The sequence below is a fragment of the Struthio camelus genome, chromosome 1 (genome assembly GCF_040807025.1).
Source record: "Struthio camelus isolate bStrCam1 chromosome 1, bStrCam1.hap1, whole genome shotgun sequence".
NCBI classification, from domain to species: domain Eukaryota; kingdom Metazoa; phylum Chordata; class Aves; order Struthioniformes; family Struthionidae; genus Struthio; species Struthio camelus.
The window spans coordinates 223,030,311-223,050,375 of record NC_090942.1 but is presented as its reverse complement, the minus strand read 5'-3'; the positions used below and the strand labels follow the sequence as shown (position 1 = coordinate 223,050,375).

Sequence of the window (20,065 nt, the reverse complement as noted above, 5' to 3'; positions counted from 1 at the left end):
ATGTTGAGTGTGGCCCGGCCGCGCCCCTCCTGCGGGCGGCCATGTTAGTATGGCCAGCGGGTGCCCAGAGGGGAGGCAGCCAGTGTCCGTCTAACATGCCCGAAAACGTTTCGAGCAAAAGAGGGATGTAGGCACGACGGAGCAGCAGGAGCCTGCCTGAATTTCGGCAGGGCTTTCCTCCCGCCAGGGGAGGAGGTGGGCCAGGAGGTGCGCCTGGCGGCCCTGGGCGAAGAGGGACCGACGCCGCGCGTCCCCGTTCCCTTAGCCAGAGGCCTGATAGTCTGGGGTTGGCCTGGAAAGCAAAACAAAACAAAACATCTCTTTGCAGTCAGTCTGCTCCTCCTCCCTGTCTCTTGCACCCTCCTTCGAACTGCTTCGCTCCCTCCTCCTCCTCACTCTTCCTCCTCCTTCCTCCTTCGAGCAGGGCGCACGAGTGGAGTTTGAGCCGGGTCAGGGCCAACCCTCCCGTTCCAGCAAAGCTGGACGTCTCCTCCAGTGAACATTGAAGCCCTGGAGGAAATGGCGTGCTTGAGGAAGGACTGCTGTAACCGGAGAGGGATTAACTGCCCCTGCGTTTGTAGGGTGAGGCAGCAACGGGTATTTGGGTTATGCCCGTGAGGACTCCCCGTTTCACGACCTCACGTGCTATCGGGTCTCAGGGAGCGGGTCTGCAGCCCCCTAGTTCTCCTTAGTACCTTCGTCCCTCTCGGGGGGCTAATCTTTTGGCCGCGTATAAAACGTGGCTGAGGACAGAGCACGGCCCCGGACTGAGTTTGGAGTACTGCAAACATTGCTAAAAATATTACAAGAATTCTCCCTTCCCCCTCCTCCTTCAGTGACCATCATTGTCCTCTTAGATGTCTCAGTGAAAGAACAGTCCATCTCTATATGGCAGAGATCTCCCTGACATCTATCATAGATTCATAAATTTTAAGGCCAAAAGGGACCGTTCTGGCGTATAATTTGGCCTCCTGCACGTTGCACGCTATACGTTTCCTCCGAGCTGCAGCTGCGTGCAAACAGATCGCCCGTGCTTCGACGAAAGCGTTCCTCTCACAAAGGCTCCAGCTCTCGGCTTCCCTCTGATGCAAAGAGCGCGCTGCTCCTGGCAGCTCGTTCTGGCAACCGATCACCCTCGCTGTTAAAGACGTGGGCCTTACTTCGAAGTTGAACGTGCCCCAGCCTCAGCCGCCAGCCAGCGGTTCTCGTCGTGCCTTCCTCTGCTTGGCTAACGAACCCCTTCTCTCTCAGTCTCCGCCGCGCTGCCCAGAATAAAGCTGTCCTAGGGGACTTGTCGGGTTGCAAAGGCAAACAACAAGCTTTTGAGCACAACTTGGAATAAAACCTCCTCTGATGTACCTGCCTCCTCCTTTTCTGCCTTCTGCGGTTTCTTAGGACCGTGGGTAAGGCCTGCAGGAGTCAGCAAGACCATCTGCCTTGGCTTCACGAATTGAGCAAGGTCCCTCAATTGCTTTTATCTCGAAATCCTCATCCAGGTCTCCTGCCAGCCCCTCGGGCTGAACCCTCTTCGGGAGGCAAGGCAAAGGGTTGTCCTTTGCCCAGTGCAAAGAGACGCTGAGCCTGAGCAGAGCCCTTGGACAGATCAGCGACAAAAATAATCGTCACTAGCAGCGAAGCCTCCTCCCCGGTGGAGAGCCATCCTTTTCCCTGGGATCAGCGAGTAAGATCCCTGGCATCCCTACTGACAAACAAACAAGGACAGTTTACGTATTTAAAACGATGCTGAAACTGTTCAAACCAGCTCTGTGCCAGTCTGGGTCCCCTCTGCCCCGGGTTAGCAGGAGAGCAGCGTCACAGCGCTGCGCAGCCGGGTGCAAAGCAAAAGGAGATGTCTTGCTCGTGTCCTTATTCAAACTTCCTTGAATTTAATCACCTTATTAAAGGCACGTTTTCTCTTTCAGTTCACTGGCAGTTCAAGGCCTGGGGAACAAAAAAAAAAAACCCTTGGAGAAGCAGTTAGTCACGTTGAGGCAATATGAATGAAATGATCAAAAATAGAAAGGAGAGACCGTTTGGTCTTCCAAATACCTTCCAGTTCTGCTCCTGAATCGTGGGCTCTGGGCGAGGTTCATGTCCGAGAAGAAATCCCCGCAGCAGAGAAGTTCAATGAGCGTTTCCATGAGTCGGGCGCAGACGGAGACGCTGAACGAAGGTTTGAGGGTGACCTCCCTGCAAACAAATCCTTACTGAGAGTCTGTGCCCCCCCCTCCCCATAGCTCCCTGGACCATATACAAACCCAGGGCAGCAGGTCACGTGGAGATGGAATAACGTTAAGTTCTGCTCCGCGACGTTTTCCAAAGAGGAGGCAAAGAGTTGGCGCGTGGTGTCCCCTTGGCAGAAGAAACGCGGCGCTGAGACGCAGCTCGCGGGCCTCGGAGAGGAAGGTGGAGATGGTTCCCTGACCATCCCAGCAGAGAGGTCCTGGAGCAACCGCCCGCATGGAGAAGTGGAGGAAAACCTGGCCGAGGGGAACCTGCGAGGGAGCTGTGACGCGCTCTCGCCGTGCCGGGACTGGAGGACAAGGTGCAGCGCGTCCCACCAGGCTTGCTCCGGGCTCCCCCACCTCGTTGAGTTAGTTGAACCTCGTTGACTAGATTTGCGTCAACACCGACGCGAAGAAAACTAACAGGCGCAAGCTGCAGACCCCAAAAAGGCCGCGTGATTAAGCGTGTCCTCGTTTCAGGCAGCCAAGCTGAGATATTTGTGGGAACAGCAGGTGCCGACAACGCCAGCTGAAGCCTTGGGAAGCTCGGGGAGCGAACGCTTGTGAAAAATCACATTTTGGCATCCATATCCAAGCAACCTGAGCGAGGAGCATCGCTCCGGCCATTCGCGCTGCCCTTGCGGCCAAGCACGCGGGCACCAGTTTGGGAAGGGGGTGAAGAGGGCAACAGGCGTGAGCTCCCGTAGCCGCCAAACGTGCCCGAATCCGGGCCCCTTTCCCGGAGGCTGCTCTCCTTTCAGCTGGGTTTGTCTCCCAGGATCCAGAAACGGCAAACGTCGCGGAGAGTTTTCCTTCGTTTTCACGTGCGGCTGGTCCACGGCCCCGCGCGGGGAACGACCGACGCAGCAGCAGGGCACACAGCGCTGTCGCCGTCTGCGGTGAGCGGAGGCTGAGCTGAGCGCCGCTGTCCGGGTGAAGGGCGGGTGCGAGAAGAGGACGGGCGCAATAGGAGGATGCACGCAGGGAACGCAGACGGTCTTCGGCGCCGGACATGCTACGGACAGCGTGCACGCGCCTTCACTTTGCCCACGCTATAGCCTTCCCTGAGGGAGAGCGCTTTTAGGGGTCCCCCCTGCCTCACCTTCCCCCCTACAGGTGCCCAAGAGCTCGGGCATTTCAGCAAGCTGCCCACCTCCCCTTACCAAACCGCCCACCCACGCAGCCACCATTAGGCTCCAGCGTGAACACCCTCCCCCAGCCGAAGCGGTGGAGGGGGGGGAAGAGAGAGAGAGAGGGAGGGAGGGGACAAGCCCCGCCCCCTCCCTCGCCGCCGCGGCGCGCTGCGATTGGGCGGCCGCAGGGAGGGAGGGCGGGGCGTGCGGTGAAGGGAGGGGGGGGGCCGCGCGCGCGCGTGCGCGGGACGGGGCGGCCGGTTGCGTGAGGCGGCGGGGGGCAGGGACGGCCCTGAGGCGAGCGGAGCGACGCGACGCGACCGAACCGAACCGGCTCCGCCGCCCTGCGCCTCGCCGCGGCTCCGCGCCCGGCCCGCTCCGCCCTGCTCTGTCCGCCGCCGCCTCCTCCTCTTCCTTCACCGACGCGGGAGGAAGGAGAGGAGGAAAGGGCCAGAGAGCGGGCGCGGGTGCCGCCGCGGGGAGCGGAGCGGAGCGCGGGGCGGCGGCGGCTCCTCCATCATGTCGGCGGGCGGGGACTTCGGCAACCCGCTGCGGAAATTCAAGCTGGTTTTCCTGGGCGAGCAAAGCGGTGAGTCACCGGTCCGGTCCGGTTCGCCCCCCCCCCCCCCCCTCACCTCACACAGCCGGCGGCGGCGGGACCTCCCCCGACCCCACCGGGCCGGGCCTGAGGCGAGGCCGCCTGCCGCCGGCTCCCTCGCCTCCTCCTTGCGGGCGGCCCCGTCTTGCCGTTGCCGCCCCTTGGGGAGGCATTGAGCCCCGTTCAGCTGCCTGTGTGTTTTATTTAGTCGTTTCTCACGCTTTTCATTTGTCCGTTTGTTTTTACACCCCGGCCAGCCCCATCTCTTTGCGGCGCTTGCTGATTCATTTAGCCCGGGTTCATCCCCTTTTTGCTGGGAAAAGGGAAGATCGATCCCTGGTGTCTCCCGCTTCGATATACCGGTTTTTCTTTTTTGTTTGTTTGTTTGTTCCGTTTTTGGAAAAATGGGGTTACATCTGGGTGCGGCGGATCAAACGCTCTAAATTTTTTTAATGTAACAAACGAAATATTTCCCTTTCCCACCCTCCCTGCTGTCTTTGCTGGCAGGAGGGGGGAAAAAAACGCCCAACAAAAAACCCAAGAAATCTGGATGTCACCTTCTTTCTAAATAGAAGGCCACTGTCTGCAGTGTTGAATTCAAATCTTACTTTTTTGGGGAGTGTCTTTTTTTTTTTTCCTCCACCCTGAGAAACATTAATTTGTAGGATACGTTGTGATCCTGGTCAAATATTGAGGAATCTTTGATATTACGAAAAGGAGCAAAATATTCCCTGTCTCAGGGTGGGGTATTTGCTCCCTCAGCCACCTTTGCTCCCTGTATGGTAGGAGCTGATGAAATACTACGTGTCGTCTCCTCCTCCTCCCCCCCACCCCCGATGATTTATATAGTGATATTTCTTCACTTAAATGTAGATGAGCTTGGTGGCAAGACTGCTATTAATATGTGATTACCTGTATGTTGGTAGTTTCCGTTAGTCTGTCCCTTTTGCCCCCTTTTTTGTGTTGGAGCCGCTCCAACACAATGTTAGGGATGCAGGGAGTGCAAGTTCAACTTGGGTATTTCTTCTTGGCTAAGTCACCTGATCTATTTGGTGAGGTGCTGTTTGGCCAGCCATTTTATGAGGATTTTTGGAAAAGGGTCAGGTGTTAAAGATGCTTTTTTCTTTCTTTTTTCCCAAGTTATTATTTGGTAACATGAATCTAGAGTGTCACGTGTGCATTTGCAAAATGCTTTGCTTGCTTTCCTGCATTTTTGAGCTTTAATTTTCCGAACCTTTTAGGATGCCTCCATGGGAGGCATCTAGTGCAGATCTTAAATCTCAGCAGCTCTTAGTTTACGTGTGAATTTCTTGTCTATCTATTGTGGCAGACATATCATCTGATACCTGCTTCCTCTAATCTTGACAGCCTGCCCCCAACTAATTATCTATGGCTATACTGGAAGGTCGTAAATGATTCCCATCGAGAGCTTCAAATCTGGGGAGGAGAGAAGGGTGGATTTTTTGGGGGTATAGCTTGGCAAAATACTCCTAACTAAACGTACATAACAGTGCAGCTGTTGTGACTGTGCCTTACTGATGTGTTCAGGCTGGTGGTGAACTAGGTAGTGCTAGCAGCTGTGCGGTGGGTTTCAGACCTGCCTTTGTCTAGATCGGGGCGATCGCTCAGTGGCTGGTCCGCACCGAACTCTGTGCTAACATGGCTATGCCGATAGCAACGGAGAGCTCGGTGTGTCCGCGCAGCCTACAGGTGCTGCAGCGTAGGCATGCTCCAGCACAGCTCCCAGATGATTCTCGTATGTGCTGGAGAAACAGCTTTCTCTGAATTCGCATGGGATCTCCTCAAATATTGCTGTCTTGATGTAATTCTTTGGGGGTGTGTTTTTGTGGGTTTTTTTTTTGTTATTACTGTGCGAATAGTTACGTTACGTATGGCCCCTGAAAGAATAAATGTTCTAATAACGTTCCTCCATATAATGGAGATAATATGGAAGCATCTCGCATCCTGCAGAGGAGGTCTGGGGGGGTTTGCTTACACGTAGCTCCCTTTGTCATTCTTGTTTTTGAAGATTAAGGGAAATGTAGAAATAAAAATAGTTCTTATAGCTTTTGTAAATCAAAGATCTCTTTGTACAACTGTTGCATTGGATTACTGCCTTTACTTCCTGTTGAGCTGAAAGGTTGTCTGCCCTGCTGGAAGGCCATAATTAAAGATATCCTACTACTGCTTGTAGGGTTATAGGATGCTTCTGTTTCACTTGCTTGAGGCACTTCATAATGGCAAATGAAATGTTATAAAGGGCTACAACGCTGATTAGGTGGATCAGCAACCAAAGCCAGCTAGGATCAGACCACTTGTGTTGATTGTATACAGTGTCTTTGCTAAATGTGCGTGTTACGGTTAAGAGATTCTTACCTGGAGTTCATTTACTGCGCAGGCTTTAGCGCTTTTAGATGCAATTGTGTGATCAGAGGTGATATCCTGCTGTGAAAGATCTGGAAACGTTTCTAGACATCTCATTCTTGTAACCGTACTTGAAATTGAAATTGTGCAGTGGATGCAGCCTGTAGTTTTTGCTGGTATCCTCAGCCATGTTGTGGCAGTTCGGTGCTGTATACCCAGACATGTTTGTCTGGACTGCGGTGATTCTTCCTAGTTATGCTGTTTGTCTTTAGCTGCTGATTCTCCTATGTGATAAGCTACTGATCTCTCTTTAAAGGGAGAGAAGGGGTGGGGGGGAAAGCCCTTCTCTTCCCTTGCTCCCTGACCTCCAGAATCTTCCTGCCTCCAGTGTCTGTTACTTGCATTGTCTGTCTTTTATGCTTTTATTGCACCAGCTCCTCGGGCAGTCAGTGCCATGGAAAGAAAGCTGACACACTGCTGCAGTTCTGTTCAGCAGAGTCCTGCCAGTGCTAATCAGTCAGTGGTGTGTGTTGGCTAAATGACATAAGGTCCCTTGCAGCTTCTTTCAGGATTTACTGCAAGTCATTGCTTCTCAATAGCAATACGGTTTTTGTCCCCCATGGCCTTCCCCACCCAAACTGGATCAGCAGAGCCTTGGATACCTGCCGCATGTACTGTGGTTTCATCACCAGCCTGCAATGTAAGCCGTGTCCAGCTGAAAAGAAGCTTCTCTTTCTAGCTCTTTTTTTCCTTACTTGCAGCACAAGGATATAGCATTGGGTGACTAGCAAGAAGGAAACTTAGCCAGTGCTTGTCTTAATTGAATTACTTTTCTCAATGACTAGAGATTATGCAGAGTTTAATAGTTTTTAGTATGTTAATCTTGACTGAAAAGACAGAGCTCTGTGCTGAGGGATTAGAGAAAACTACTATTAAAAAAAATATATGCTTCTTACTGCCTTTGATCTTGTTTTGTCAGGTGACTTTCATGAGTCCTAATGCCTTAAGTAATAAATTCTGGTTTCTGGGTCACATCGGTTAGTGTATGCATCACCTCTATTAGGGTAGCTTGCAGTAAATATGCTGTATACCCTCAAAATATTTAGTAACATCTTTAGTTTTGTCTTGTGTATGAACATCTCTTGTTCTTTATTTGCCAAATTGTGTTTGGCTGGGCCGACCTGACTGCTGGGGCGCAGTAATAGAAATATTCTTTCATCATGTGGGTTCATGCTGCAGCTTTTATTGGAGCGGAAGTCTGAAGGGCATTAATGTATACAGAAAGCAAAATAAGTTGCTGTTGTATCTTACTACAGTCATTTCTGCGTTCTGCAAGATCTGAAAATGATAACCAATTAGAGCTTTTCATCAAGAATTGATATTTTAATATTGAAAATGTTGTACTAAGTACAATATAATAGCTTGTATCATATAACTGTTTAGAAACTGCTAACGAACTGTGTTGTTACATAACAGGGTTGGTACAGGCACTGCTGAATAGTATGATGTGGCTTATTAGATAACTGGAGACCTGCAGGTGGTTTGTATGTGAGAAGCTGGCATAACACTCGTCTCAGTTCAGCCGCTATCTGTGGAGACTGGCATCCCCATGTAACTTGAGTCTTTAAAAGAAGAGTTCCATCTGGTTTACGAGCTGCAGAGGTATGAACTTGTCCCACCACTGAGTAAAATCTTGCCCTCTTCCCTCCTGTTAATTTCTTAGTGCCTTGGTTTTCCTCTGAGTGTGTGGTGTGGGTGTTCCTCCCCTCCTCCTGTTCACGGAAGGATCGCTAACAGGAATATATTGACTGAGTGGTTGGGACTCCAGTATTCTCTACATGAGTCACTAGCCTCATTTGCTTGGGTACCTCTGGAGGCTGAATATTGTCCCCGTTCTTTCTCTTCCCCATCTCTGAAATAGTCCTTCCAACAATGTCTGGAAGAAGAGTCAGACTTGGAGAAAAGGACTTAAATACTTTGTGAGGCCTGCTTTCATGGTGCCTTTTGATATGCATCTCTTTGGAAGCTTCTGAAGGAGCTAGATCTCTTCTATAGAGGAAAAATAGCTGCACCTGTCTGCACTTCTTTGGGTTTTTCGGTCTGCCTCTATGAGAAGTAATTTGTGAACTTAAAAGGAGGGGAAGGATCTTCCTACCCTTTGATATAATAATGGATTTTATATCTGTAGCTATTGGAGCGTTTGGTGATACTTGGCACTTTCTTAGCCCGTGATGCAGGCTCTGTGGAGCTGCTCTCTAACGCTCTTAGTGAAGCTGTAAATGGGGCTACTAGAGAAACAAAGGTGAAGAACCTCATCTGATGTCGGCCTTAGCAGAAGATCCAGTATTTGGAAATTGTCAGAGCTTATAGTTGTTAGCCATTCTTCTAGACCCCTGAGCATGAAAAGTCTATCTTCTGTAAGCATTTTGTAATGAAGGCAAGTAGCTACCTTCCTGCTTGACTTTAAAGACCTCAGCCAAATTCTGTGAGGAATATGCTACTGATTAAAATAAAATTAACTAAAACAAAAACAACAAACCACAACCGAAACAAGAAAGCGGCCAGGAACTCTCAATGGTTTGAAATACAGCTCGGAAGAAATCAAAGATTCCCTGTCTTGACCTGAACACCAGAATATTTTTTGAGTCAACCTCAAACTGACCTGTGAGTTCTGTACCCTGCAAGAAAAGTTGACTTGTGACAGATTAACGCTTCTGAGAGAGTTCTGGTATGAAACAGGATATAAAAATATAAACACATATAAATTAAAAACTATTTTGAAAGTGAATTGATGTAATCAGAATGATTACAAGTTGGACACATTAGTATAAATTATTTATGGAAGTAGTCTAAACAAAGAATAGTGCGTGTTTTGGCAAATGAGCAGCAATCAAAATATGGACCAGCAGAGCAACTAGAAAATTTCAGGTCTCTTGTTCATTTATTTACTGAGCTTACACAGGGGCGAGATGCTCAATGGATTATTTCTTTTCCCCTCCGCATAAAGCAAGCTCTTCTAGCTCTGAGATGTGGAAGGGCCCAGTGACAGCAAACAATCAAATCAAATACTTGATATCAGATATTTTACATTTAAAACTTGACAGACTAAGTATGTTTTAGAATATTCAAGTAATGTTAACTGAAATAATTATTTTGTGTGTTTCAGTTGAATTCCGCTCTTGCTGATTGCAGCTTTGTGCATTACCAAAATAAAATTAATCTGGGAAGTAAATACCTTATGAAACAATGAATGCTTGTCACCTGTGTGAACTTAGTAATGATTCGGGAAATTTGTGTGTATAAGTGTATATATATCATATGTAGAAAAAAAACTTAGTGCAAAGACAATACTGAATGACAGAGATCCTTTTGAGCTGAAAATCACTTGTCATCCAGTAAAAATACCGACTGAAGAAAATAACCAGCTCCAAACACAGAGCAGTATCAAAGTTGATGATTTAAGTAGAAATCCTACTTCTTCCTCCTGCCTACTTCTGACATCACATACAATGTGATGTGATTGGAAAGCATGCTGCTAACACTTGCCTTTGTTGGATATGTGCTCCTGCTCTTTGTGTGCCCCCAAGATCTTCAGCCCCTTGGTTACTTCTGGCTACTGTGCTGACTTTGAGTTTCCTCAAGCTGCCACTGTCACACAGTTTAATTTTCAAATTAGGAAGGAAGCTCTATTCAGCTCTACAGCGCAGCCATGGCATCTGTTTAATTTGTCTTTCTAGAACAAAGATGTAACTTTCCCTTTTTTGTTCTTGGTTAGCACGCTCATTCTGCTGGACTGCTGTAAACTGAGGCAGTGTTGCCAGAACACCAGTGCACGATTTCCCAGTCAGCTGTATGCTTTGAAAAGACTTCTTCAATCTCTGCAATACCCAGTGTCATGGTAACTGGTTTAGCTACAGTGTGCACGAGGGAAGCTGAGGAATACACTATTTATATTCTGAAGTTTGAGCTTTAAAGTATTTCTGCAAAGCCAAACGCACAATCCTTGAGACGCTCGACTGTGGTGAGAGCTGCTTAAAAAGAGTATGTGCTCCAAAGTCCCGTCCCTTCTGTTAGGATGTTTTTGTCTACACTGTCCGTTCCTTTAATCCCGTCACAAATGCCAGAGCTGGAAATACCAATTGCTGTGCTGCACTGGACTCTAAAATTTAGTGTTTGCTCTGCAAGTGTAAAACTCTGCAAGTGTTTGCTCATCCCCGTTGACCTTGGTGCCTTTTAGACTTCAGATACTCGGTGAGGTTCAGCTGTATGTGGATTCACCCTGTTACTTTATGCTTATGGTAGTTGCTTCCATTTTAATGCACAAAGTTGGGGCATACTTCTAAGGGTTTCCATTGCTTGACTACATGCCAGTATCCCCTGGAGATGCCACATAGCTATTCTGAGATTCGTGAGCTCGTAGTGTTCTCTGATCCAGACGTGTAGGAGTCATCAACACACAGAATTAAGTCTTTGGTTTAAATCTAAATCTTCATTTCCCCAGAACTGGAAGAGTCTGGAGGAAACATTGCAGCATACTGATGAACAGCTAGACATTTTGTCTTCGGGCATGGCCAAACCAGCTGTATCAGTGGAAGGTGTAACAAACCTGCTAGTGAGAAAACGTTCTCAAGTTTCACTTAGTCTACCTTATGTCTTGAAGCTTATTCTGACCACTTCAGTGTTTGCTTTGTTAATGTTTGTAATCATATAAACGGTTTTCTTTTTTTTTTTTAATCCTGCTAAGTGACATTATTTAATGATTTGCTTCCAGGAGTGCAATCAGCAATTGCTACAAGCAAGAAAACCCACTCCAACACTCCTGTAATTAATATGGAGGCCAGTTCATTCCGTTCCTCTAAATGCTTCCTGTACTTGCCTCTGTCTAGGTTTGAGTTAGAGCTAATTCATTTTCCTAATGTTCTTGATATGGGAAACACAAAGGGAAGGGAAATTGAATCCAGAACAGATGAGTAGCTGCGAGGAGCAGGGCCCTGGGAGGGTGAAGCAGCCGCAAGCAGGGAGGGATGGGGGTGAGGAGCAGAGTGAAATTGACACGGTTCCTGTCAGTTTCACGCTGCGGGGGGAAGGGAGGGGGTCTATGTAGCTGCTGCTGAGGTTGAGGAGAGTGAAATCCTGTTAAGGGGTCCCCAGAGCTTTGACCTGTGGAGGCTCTCAAGCTGTCTGTATAGGAGTGGACAGGCAACATTGTATTAATCTGAGTGCAGAGGTGTTTCTCTGCAGCTTGTAGGGCTAGACATTTCACTTGTTTTAATGAAGCTATTGCATTCTCTAGAAGTAGAAAATATTCACTCGTTACTGACTCTGTCCTCTTCTGCCAGCACAGAAATGGCCATGAGAAACCCTGCTTGTCAGTGATGGGAGCATTTTTTTAATGACCTGACAGAAGGAACATTTAACAGAGGAATCTGAACTAGATGGGTGATTGAATCATCCAGGGGATGTCTGAGGTGGTAAAGGAAAGGGAGAGAACAAAATTTATTGTAAGTGCTGAGAGCAAATGCATAGCATGCACACAGAGATCAATAAATCTTGGTGCGAGCGGCATGAGCTCAGAACCAGGGTAGAGGGCATTCTATTAGAAATGCAGGTAAGTGGAGAACGCTTTCTCTGAAAAAAGCAACTGAACCTGCAGGTAATGTTGCCTGATGGGTGCAGTCAGTATTGAGTAGATGAACAGGGTTTAACTTTCACGTGTAGCAGAATGAATTGGTGGTGAAATACTGTGCTGCAGTATCATCTCTTTCAGAGGAAATTCTGACCCTTTCCTGACTCTACTAGAGAGCAGTAGACGGTAGTCCTTGTTTGTTGCCTTATTTGTCTTTTCTATATTACCTGTTTTGTTTCTTTCTGGTTTCATGTTGATGCATTTGCTGCTAAAGCAAAATGTTGTGTCCTTGACTTCCTCAAAATGGCTGAAAATCACTCAGGCCTACATGAATGCTCTTGAGAGCCTCTAGGATGGCTTTACTAAAGCTGAGCTTTTGCTGCTTACTTGGGCAGTTGTAGGAGAACCTTTCAGCGTAGCAGCTGAATGCAGTGGGAGGGGCTCATTAAGATGGCTGAAGAAAGCTCGAGTTTGGCGTGTAAGATCTCAAGCAAATTCTAAGCTTTCCTTTTGCCTTTCTTCTGGACTTGTGAAATGCCCTACAAAGAGTGTTTCATAGGGCAGGTCTCTTCCGGCCCTTCATTTCCAGGCACGCCCATTGGTTCAGGGTCTTTTAATGCCTCCTCAGTTTTCCAAGCTGTGTCTTGATATCAGTCCTTTTTGTATTTGCTTGTTAATTATGTTTTCATTCTTTCAGTTCTTCCAGTTCTCCTAGGGTATTTTTATTCTAGTTCAGCTACATTTTTTGACTCTTTTGCTAGGCAGTCATCCTAATAGCTTTTATCCAATATCATATGTTTTACTTTGACCATAGTTCTTTCCCACTGTTTTATTTTTGGTTGCTGTTAAACCTCAGCATGATTTGGAGGAGGGGATATTTTTTTTCCCCCCCTGAAACTGTGTGAGCAGTATGCAGATCATAGGCTTACGTCCTGTGAAATTTGCCTCTTTGGATGTTATAGTGTAATAGCAGACCTGAAAAGATTTCTCTCTGTGAAAGCCTCACAGTCTTGTAATTGTTGTCTGATTTGCTCCTTAAAATGTTTTCTTCTCTCTGAACACAAAGGGCTGATAGGTTGCGTCTGGCTTTTATTTATATCTGCAGACTTTGCTCTGTAGCAGGTAATTTACAGTGAAGACAGTCTTGGTCTTAGGAATTCTACAGTTTTACTTAAAATTACAAGAGGGATTTTCTTCTCTAGTGTACAGTTAGGGTTTCCCCAAATCATTAAACTGCAGCATATATAGTACATTCAAGAGGAACCTTAGGCTAATTACTACATACGTTCCCCACAGTAAGTCCTTAACTCTAGAGAAATGTTTCTGTAGAGAATTGTCTGGATGATATTTTAAACTGTTGTTGTAGTCAGTGTATGACTTGCGCAGCTAGGAGTGAATCAGAGACTTGAGATCCAGCTTTATCTGCTTGATTTCAGGTTAAATGTTAAAATCCTACCTTGTCTGTAGTCTGTTACAAGTTAGAACCATTCCACTTGAAAGGTGTGGGACCCATCTGCCATTGCTTAGTATTTCTGGAGGCTTCGTCCCTGGAGGAACAAAAGGTAAAGCAGGGGAAGGAGTGTCCTGAGTGATACAGAATCACAGAATCGTTTAGGTTGGATGGGACCTCTGGAGATCATCTAGTCCAACCTCCCTGCTCAAGCAGGGTCCTCTAGAGCATATTGCCCAGGATCACATCCAGACCGGGGTTTGAATATCTCCAGCGAAGGAGACTCCACTACCTCTCTGGGCAACCTGTTCCTGTGCTCTGTCACCCTCACAGTGAAGAAGTTTTTTCTCAGGTTCAAATGGAACTTCCTGTGGTTCAGTTTCTGCCCATTGCCTCTTGTCCTGTTGCTGGGCACCACGGAGAAGAGGCTGGCCTCATCCTCTTGACACTCCCCCTTCAGATACTTGTACACCTTGATGAGGTCCCCCCCTCAGTCTTCTCTTCTCCAGGCTGAACAGGCCCAGCTCCCTCAGCCTTTCTTCAGAGGAGAGGTGCTCCAGGCCCTTCATCATCTTGGTAGCCCTCCGCTGGACTCTCTCCGGGAGCGCCATGTCTCTCTTGTCCTGGGGAGCCCAGAACTGGACCCAGCAGTCCAGGTGAGGCCTCCGCAGGGCTGAGGAGAGGGGCAGGATCACCTCCCTCCACCTGCTGGCAACACTCTGCCTAATGCACCCCAGGAGACCATTGGCCTTCTTGGCCACAAGGGCACACTGCTGGCTCATGTTTAACTTGTTGTCCACCAGCACTCCCAGGTCCTTCTCTGCAGAGCTACTTTCCAGCAGGTCAGTCCCCAGCCTGTACTGGTGCATGGGATTATTCCTGCCTAGGTGCAGGACCTTGCACTTGCCTTTGTTGAACTTGAGGAGGTTCCTCTCGGCCCAGCTCTCCAGCCTGTCCAGGTCCCTCTGAGTGGCAGCACAGTCTTCTGGTGTGTTAGCCTCTCCCCCCAGTTTAGTATCATCAGCTTCTTAAGGAGTTTACCTTCTTATGGAGTTTCAAATGAGCTCGATGCTTTTTTTTATTGATGTTTCTCAAGTGCTTGCCTAAAATGCCTAATTTGGGTAACAGTCTGCTTTTACTTTGCATCTCTAATCTGCTTTGATTTCAGTGGATGGTTCCCCCCACCCATTACCATTGGCTGCACAGTGGAAGATGGCAAATGGTTGTGATTCTGGTATTTACTATACGTGTTGGCAGCTCTTCTGTGGATCTTAATGGAAAAGAAGTGTGAGCTTCTGTTCGGTAGTATTTCTTCAGGGTTCTCTGAGAACCTCATGGTGAACTTCTAAGCTGGTGTGACAGTATGAAGACCCCAAAATTATCTTCTGTGCATGTTTATGCAAGGAATTGCTGGAGTTGGAAGCAAGCCTTTTTCGGAGTACTTTGAAAGTAAATGTTATAATTAAATAGAAACTTAACTAGTGTACATCCTTATAGCCCTTTGTATGAAGGGACTTGTTATTGCTCCTCTGAATAATACTGCTTGAGGAGAATACTTATTTCAAGATATCGTACCACAGTTGGAGCGTAGATAATTCTTTTCTAAAGAACTGCCTGTTCCAAACCCAACTTGTCATATGAGCCCTCTTTCTTCTGTTTGCCATTGAGCCCTAAAATTTTTTGAATAGCCTTTCTAGAATGAGAATTTAAAACCAAACCAAAAAAAACCTTATTCCACTGACTATTTGAAACCAAATTCCTATATTTTAGAAGCTAGCATTTTTCTAAGTTATGCTAGATTAATTTTAAACCTTGGATCTGCAGACCCCTCAGGCTCCCTGGCCTATTTCCAAGGCATTTGTGAAATGCAGCTGGGAAAAAACAAGTTTATTGTCAGCAGGCTTCAACTCCCTGCAGAGAAGTCTGCGTCTCAGGAAATTTTTAGAAGTCTGCACGTTGAAAGACTAAAAACTATTCTGCCAGATTAACATCGCTTAGCTTGGCAGATTAACATCCTCTTAGCTTGAAGTTCTTCATTTGCAGGGCAGGTGGAACAGGCAGCAGAAGTGCTGAAGTGTCCGTGCTGATTGCCTCTATTCTCACTCGCTCTCCAAGAGGAAAGCTATCACAGTTTAGAGGAGTTGTGAAAGAGAAAACTGGATGTGATGTCAGCTTACGCTGCTCTTGAATTCCTAACATAAAGTATTGGTAGCCATGTGTTGCCTGAACTTGTGCAAGAGTCTGAAGAACCTGGGGCATGCAGCTTTTTAGCGGCACTGTGTTATTCAAGTTCTAGATATCTTTTGGTTTGTTTCCAAAAAAAAAAAAAAAAAAATTTGGTACTGAAAAGCAGGGTCCTCTGCTTTTGTAACATGCTCTGGTATATATGTTCTAATTTAGTTTCTGATATTTTTCCCCTGCGTTGCTGTGGAATTCCATTATGCAGGTTAAGCTCTGTGTGTTGTTGTGTAGAGGATTGTGTGCACCTTTGGTTATTTTTGGAACAGTCCTTTGGTGTTCTCCACAGATACACTTATTAACTTGGATCAGCAAATGCTGACCAGATTTGTGCTGTACTTTGTGCAGAGGTGCGCTTAATAAAAGTGCACAGGAGGCACTCTGTGCGTTCTTACAGGTCACCTCCTCAGAGCGCATGCATGGACCTTGAAATAGGACTATTTTAAGATTTTCTTCAAGCTTCCTTCAGAAGAAATTCAGAAGAGTGTCATGTGAAGAATGGGTTTGCGAGAAAGCCTCTGTGGAGGCTGTCCTGTTGCTCTCGTGTGGAAAAGTTAAGGTCAAATCCTAGTCCTTGCAGAATTTCCCAGAAGGTGGTAGGTTATGTGAATACAATGGAGTCGCTGAGGAGGAAGCTATGTGGACCTCTGTCTTTCTCCTCCAGCCAGGTCAAAATCCTCTGCTGTGTGAGAAGGCAGAATCTTAGGATAGGTAGCAGCGAGAGGAGGGAACAAGACAAAGCATTCCCCTTATTTTACCAGGTAGATAATGGTGCTGGGGAAACGTTAAGAAAAGCTTAGGTTAGGTAAAGAAGGGTCAGAAAAGTCAGAAGTTATGCCGAGCATTTTAATGGGTCTCTTGAACCTTTTCTGATTCATGTCTCCAAAAACTGGAAGGACTGACTTAAAAGCACAACAAGCAGTAATGTCTAAGGGCAAAATGTATTTAGGAAGGTATTGATAACTTGTTTTAAGGACTCTGTTCAGCGTGTGGAACAAGGAAACAATGCCTGAATACGCTTAACAATACGACAGGATATGCTTTTTTAGTTTGCATCAGAATAATATTTAATGTTGAGAAGAACAGAGACCATAGGTGTTTCACTCCGGAAATGTATACTCAAGTGGTTACCTGTTTTTATCTCCTCACTTACACAGCTGTTTTCTGCTTGAGAATTTTGCTGCCTTAACGTTGCTTTTGGTAACTATAGAAAGTATTGCATGTCACATAGCATACCGTGAAGGAGGGATTTCTCCTGTGAGATGGACTTAGGTACTGTACCTTACCTCTCTCTATTGCAGCTTATTGCATGGAGTTTTGTTTTCTCTAATTCTCCAGTGTTGCTTGTATGTCATAGTGCAGGTTTTGATACTTACTGGGTTTGAGCTTATTAAATTATGTGAATAATGCTTGATATGGGGGGGGGGGAATATGTGGAAATTGAGCACAAAGGAGGAGGTTGTAATTTATATACTCGTTTAGAGGGAAAGGTGAAAGATAAAACGAGTATTTGAAATCCTGTAGTGGACTAGGTCACTGTTACAAAGCAAGCGTTCTTGAACCAAGGCTTTTACCTCAAACTTCCTGTTTACAAAAATAGCTTCTGCAGGAAGAATGACAACCTCTGTATTTGCCTAGCTTGTGATTGGGCCAAAGGAGTTTTGTTGTCTTAATAAATCCTTTGATTTACAGTGGTGGTAGTTTAAGAAGAGATTGATTCAGTAGTGCCTAGGCATTGTGGAAATGAGGTATCGGGTAACTGTGGCTCAAAGAAACATAAATGAGGTCTTGCAGGTTGGGAAGAAAAGACAAGAAGCAATTAATGTTCAAGCACAATGACAGATGTGGCAGTGTAAGACATCCTAATGCTGTATTTCTTGATGGCTGCAGAAAGTGGGGTTTAACTACGAAGGGATCATCTAAGGAAAAGGAGATGAACCAAAGTTCAGATAATCAAACATTGTAGGAAAGGAGATTTAGTCAAAAAGTCAAAGGTGGACGTTTAGCTGCTTTTGTTTGCATAAATCTGACTCCTTCCCTTTGCTTTTTCCAAAAACGGTATGATAAGGAGAGGGGTGGACTGACAGCTGGTTTGGGGAAAACTCAGATTATTCCTGTTACAGCTCTGAACCTGGCTGCTCTCTTAAAGAGAAGAGAGTGGAGACAGAACAGGTTTTTCATCAGAGGTTAAGAGCCTTAATGTTCTAGAGGACCTTCTCCTGAGGGAGAAGATGGAGACACGTTCACACCAACCATGACCATTTGGTATTGAGGCATGGGGAAGAGGGCAGCATTAGATAACCAGGAAAGAGTTTATAGTTGAGCTCTATGAAGGAAAACCTGCAAAACCCAAAGATGCTTCTGGATTCTGAAACAAAAAGCTAATTGTTTAGGAGGGAGTACTTTTGTTGGCCTTCCATATTTAAAATGTGAAATTGTAAAGGGATATTGCAAAGTAAAAAGTGAACCTGTAATGCAGTGAGTTCCTCCAGCTTCAGAAAGAAATTACGTTAGAACCTCTTCAGGAACGCTTTCTAAAAATTATTAATCCAGTTTATTTTAGCTTTACAGCTTTAGCTGTAAAGATGATACTTTACAAGTCTGCATTGTACTTTTCCATTGTTGACTTTGAGATACTTTTCCGATTTGCTTTCAGAGTCTAGAATCTGAAATTTCTGTAATGCACATATTTTGAATAGAGATGAAGAAAATACTGGCTTTTTCATGGAGGGAGCTGGAACTCTGAGGATGCCCTATAGGCCTCTAAAGTGGAGGAGAGAAGTAGTTCCCTGTTACAAAACAACTGTGAATAACAAATCTACTCAGATGCTGTACTGATTAGGGTTGGAGCTGAGCATGCAAGGCAGATGGATGATAATTTTAAGTAAATAGGAGTTCCTGTAACAATATAGAGATTTTTTTTTCCTGAACTAACACTCTTAGAGGTGCTTTTGGCAACTAGTAAGCAGAAAGGATGAAGTTCAAATTTATAGCAATGGTGTCTGGTGTCTTGCTGTGAAGATCAGAGTCCAATTATGCTACATGCTTTAGGGCATGGTAAAGATCCTAAGATTTTATAGACGAACTTTACTCTTTTCCTTGTTAGAATTTTGAAGACTACTGTTGTGATACAGCTGTTCGTAAGGTTGAGATAGTCTTCATGGGAAGTTGTTGTAGAATCATACATTTGTTTTTATTAAAGTGGATGCCACCAGTTACAATGGGAATTTTGGGTGACTAGCTTGGACTTAATCTAACTTCAGGCTTTTACATCGGAGCAGATGAATTTTACCCTTACTTATCTGCATCTGTAATGGGGATAGAGCGTTACTGTGCTTTTTGTAGCTGCTAGGAGGATGAGCGTTAATTACTTTGAAATGGTAGAGTGGAGAGTATCGGTATCCCACTAATCTAGGTTTGCTTTATTATTTTAAAGCAAGGATTCCTTGAACTATGGTCATTCTTCCAATTAACTTTCCGAAGTCTCCTTCCTCAGTGGAAATGTGTTGTCTTGTAAGTGCTTGAATTTTGCACCTTAATTATTATGGGTTGTGCTAGCACTTAGGTGCTTGCTCTACAGAGACTCCAGGGGAAAAAAAAAATGTGAAGTTACCTGTTGAGGCCCTGCCTAACCATGGAGTCCTTCAGCGTAAGTGAAGTGAATGAGAATGATCTATTGACTGATCTGTTCTTAGCTTGACAGGCATTTTGGTTTAGTTTAGTTTGACTGGTTAGAAGCTTTCCTTAAGATGATCATTTTTGCTGATCTGATTCTTGTAGTTACCCAGTCTACTTTCTCATTCAATGCGGCACAGTTTTCTAGGTTCAAAGCTTTTAAGGAGGTACATACCGTTACCTGGAAGCATGTGGGTGATTTGGCTAAGTATGAGGAAGGAAGGCAACAGACCAAGTTTACCTTGCCTGCTATAATTTATAAATAACCTGTATGTATGAGAATTAGCCAGTGGAAGCTAGTTTTCTCCACGTTTTCCAATAGTTCCAGGGGAGGAAGAAAGTAATCTGCTTCTCAAATTATTCATCTTCCATATGGAAGACCTCGGTTCAATCCCTGATTTACTGCAGAACTGCTGTGAATTTGGGCAAATCAGTTTCTATAGCTTCTTGTCTGTGATATTAATACAGTCAAAACTGTAAAAAGTGAAACGTGAAGTCACTTAAGTAGTGACAAGTTCAGTTAATGCTTTTTTTCAAAATATTCTCAAGTCTTCAGACTTTTCTACTGTACATATTTTAGAAACATGGTTCAGATGCAACTTTTCTGCAACATTTCAGTGCATATGCAATGAAATAGGACAGTTCCAAGTTTCCTTTTGACCCCTTTCCTGCAGGTTCCTGCTGTTTCTTGTTCAGCTGAAAGTCAAAATCTGTCCTAATTGGAAGGTTACTTAATTTGGTTCATATTTCTGACTC

General features: G+C 45.7%; 1 protein-coding gene across 2 annotated transcripts in view; it reads left to right on the top strand.

The window, feature by feature from the left end:
- The first annotated feature begins 3,589 nt into the window (after positions 1 to 3,589).
- Positions 3,590 to 20,065, top strand: part of RAB6A (RAB6A, member RAS oncogene family) — a 66,291-nt gene continuing 49,815 nt past the window's right edge. Inside the window, exon 1 of one of the 2 annotated variants that reach the window (XM_068930801.1) lies at positions 3,590 to 3,947. In XM_068930801.1, coding sequence (XP_068786902.1) covers positions 3,878 to 3,947 — 70 coding nt within the window. In that variant the 5' untranslated portion in view covers positions 3,590 to 3,877. The remainder of the gene's footprint in view (positions 3,948 to 20,065) is intronic. The other variant, XM_068930802.1, reaches the window with a different exon arrangement.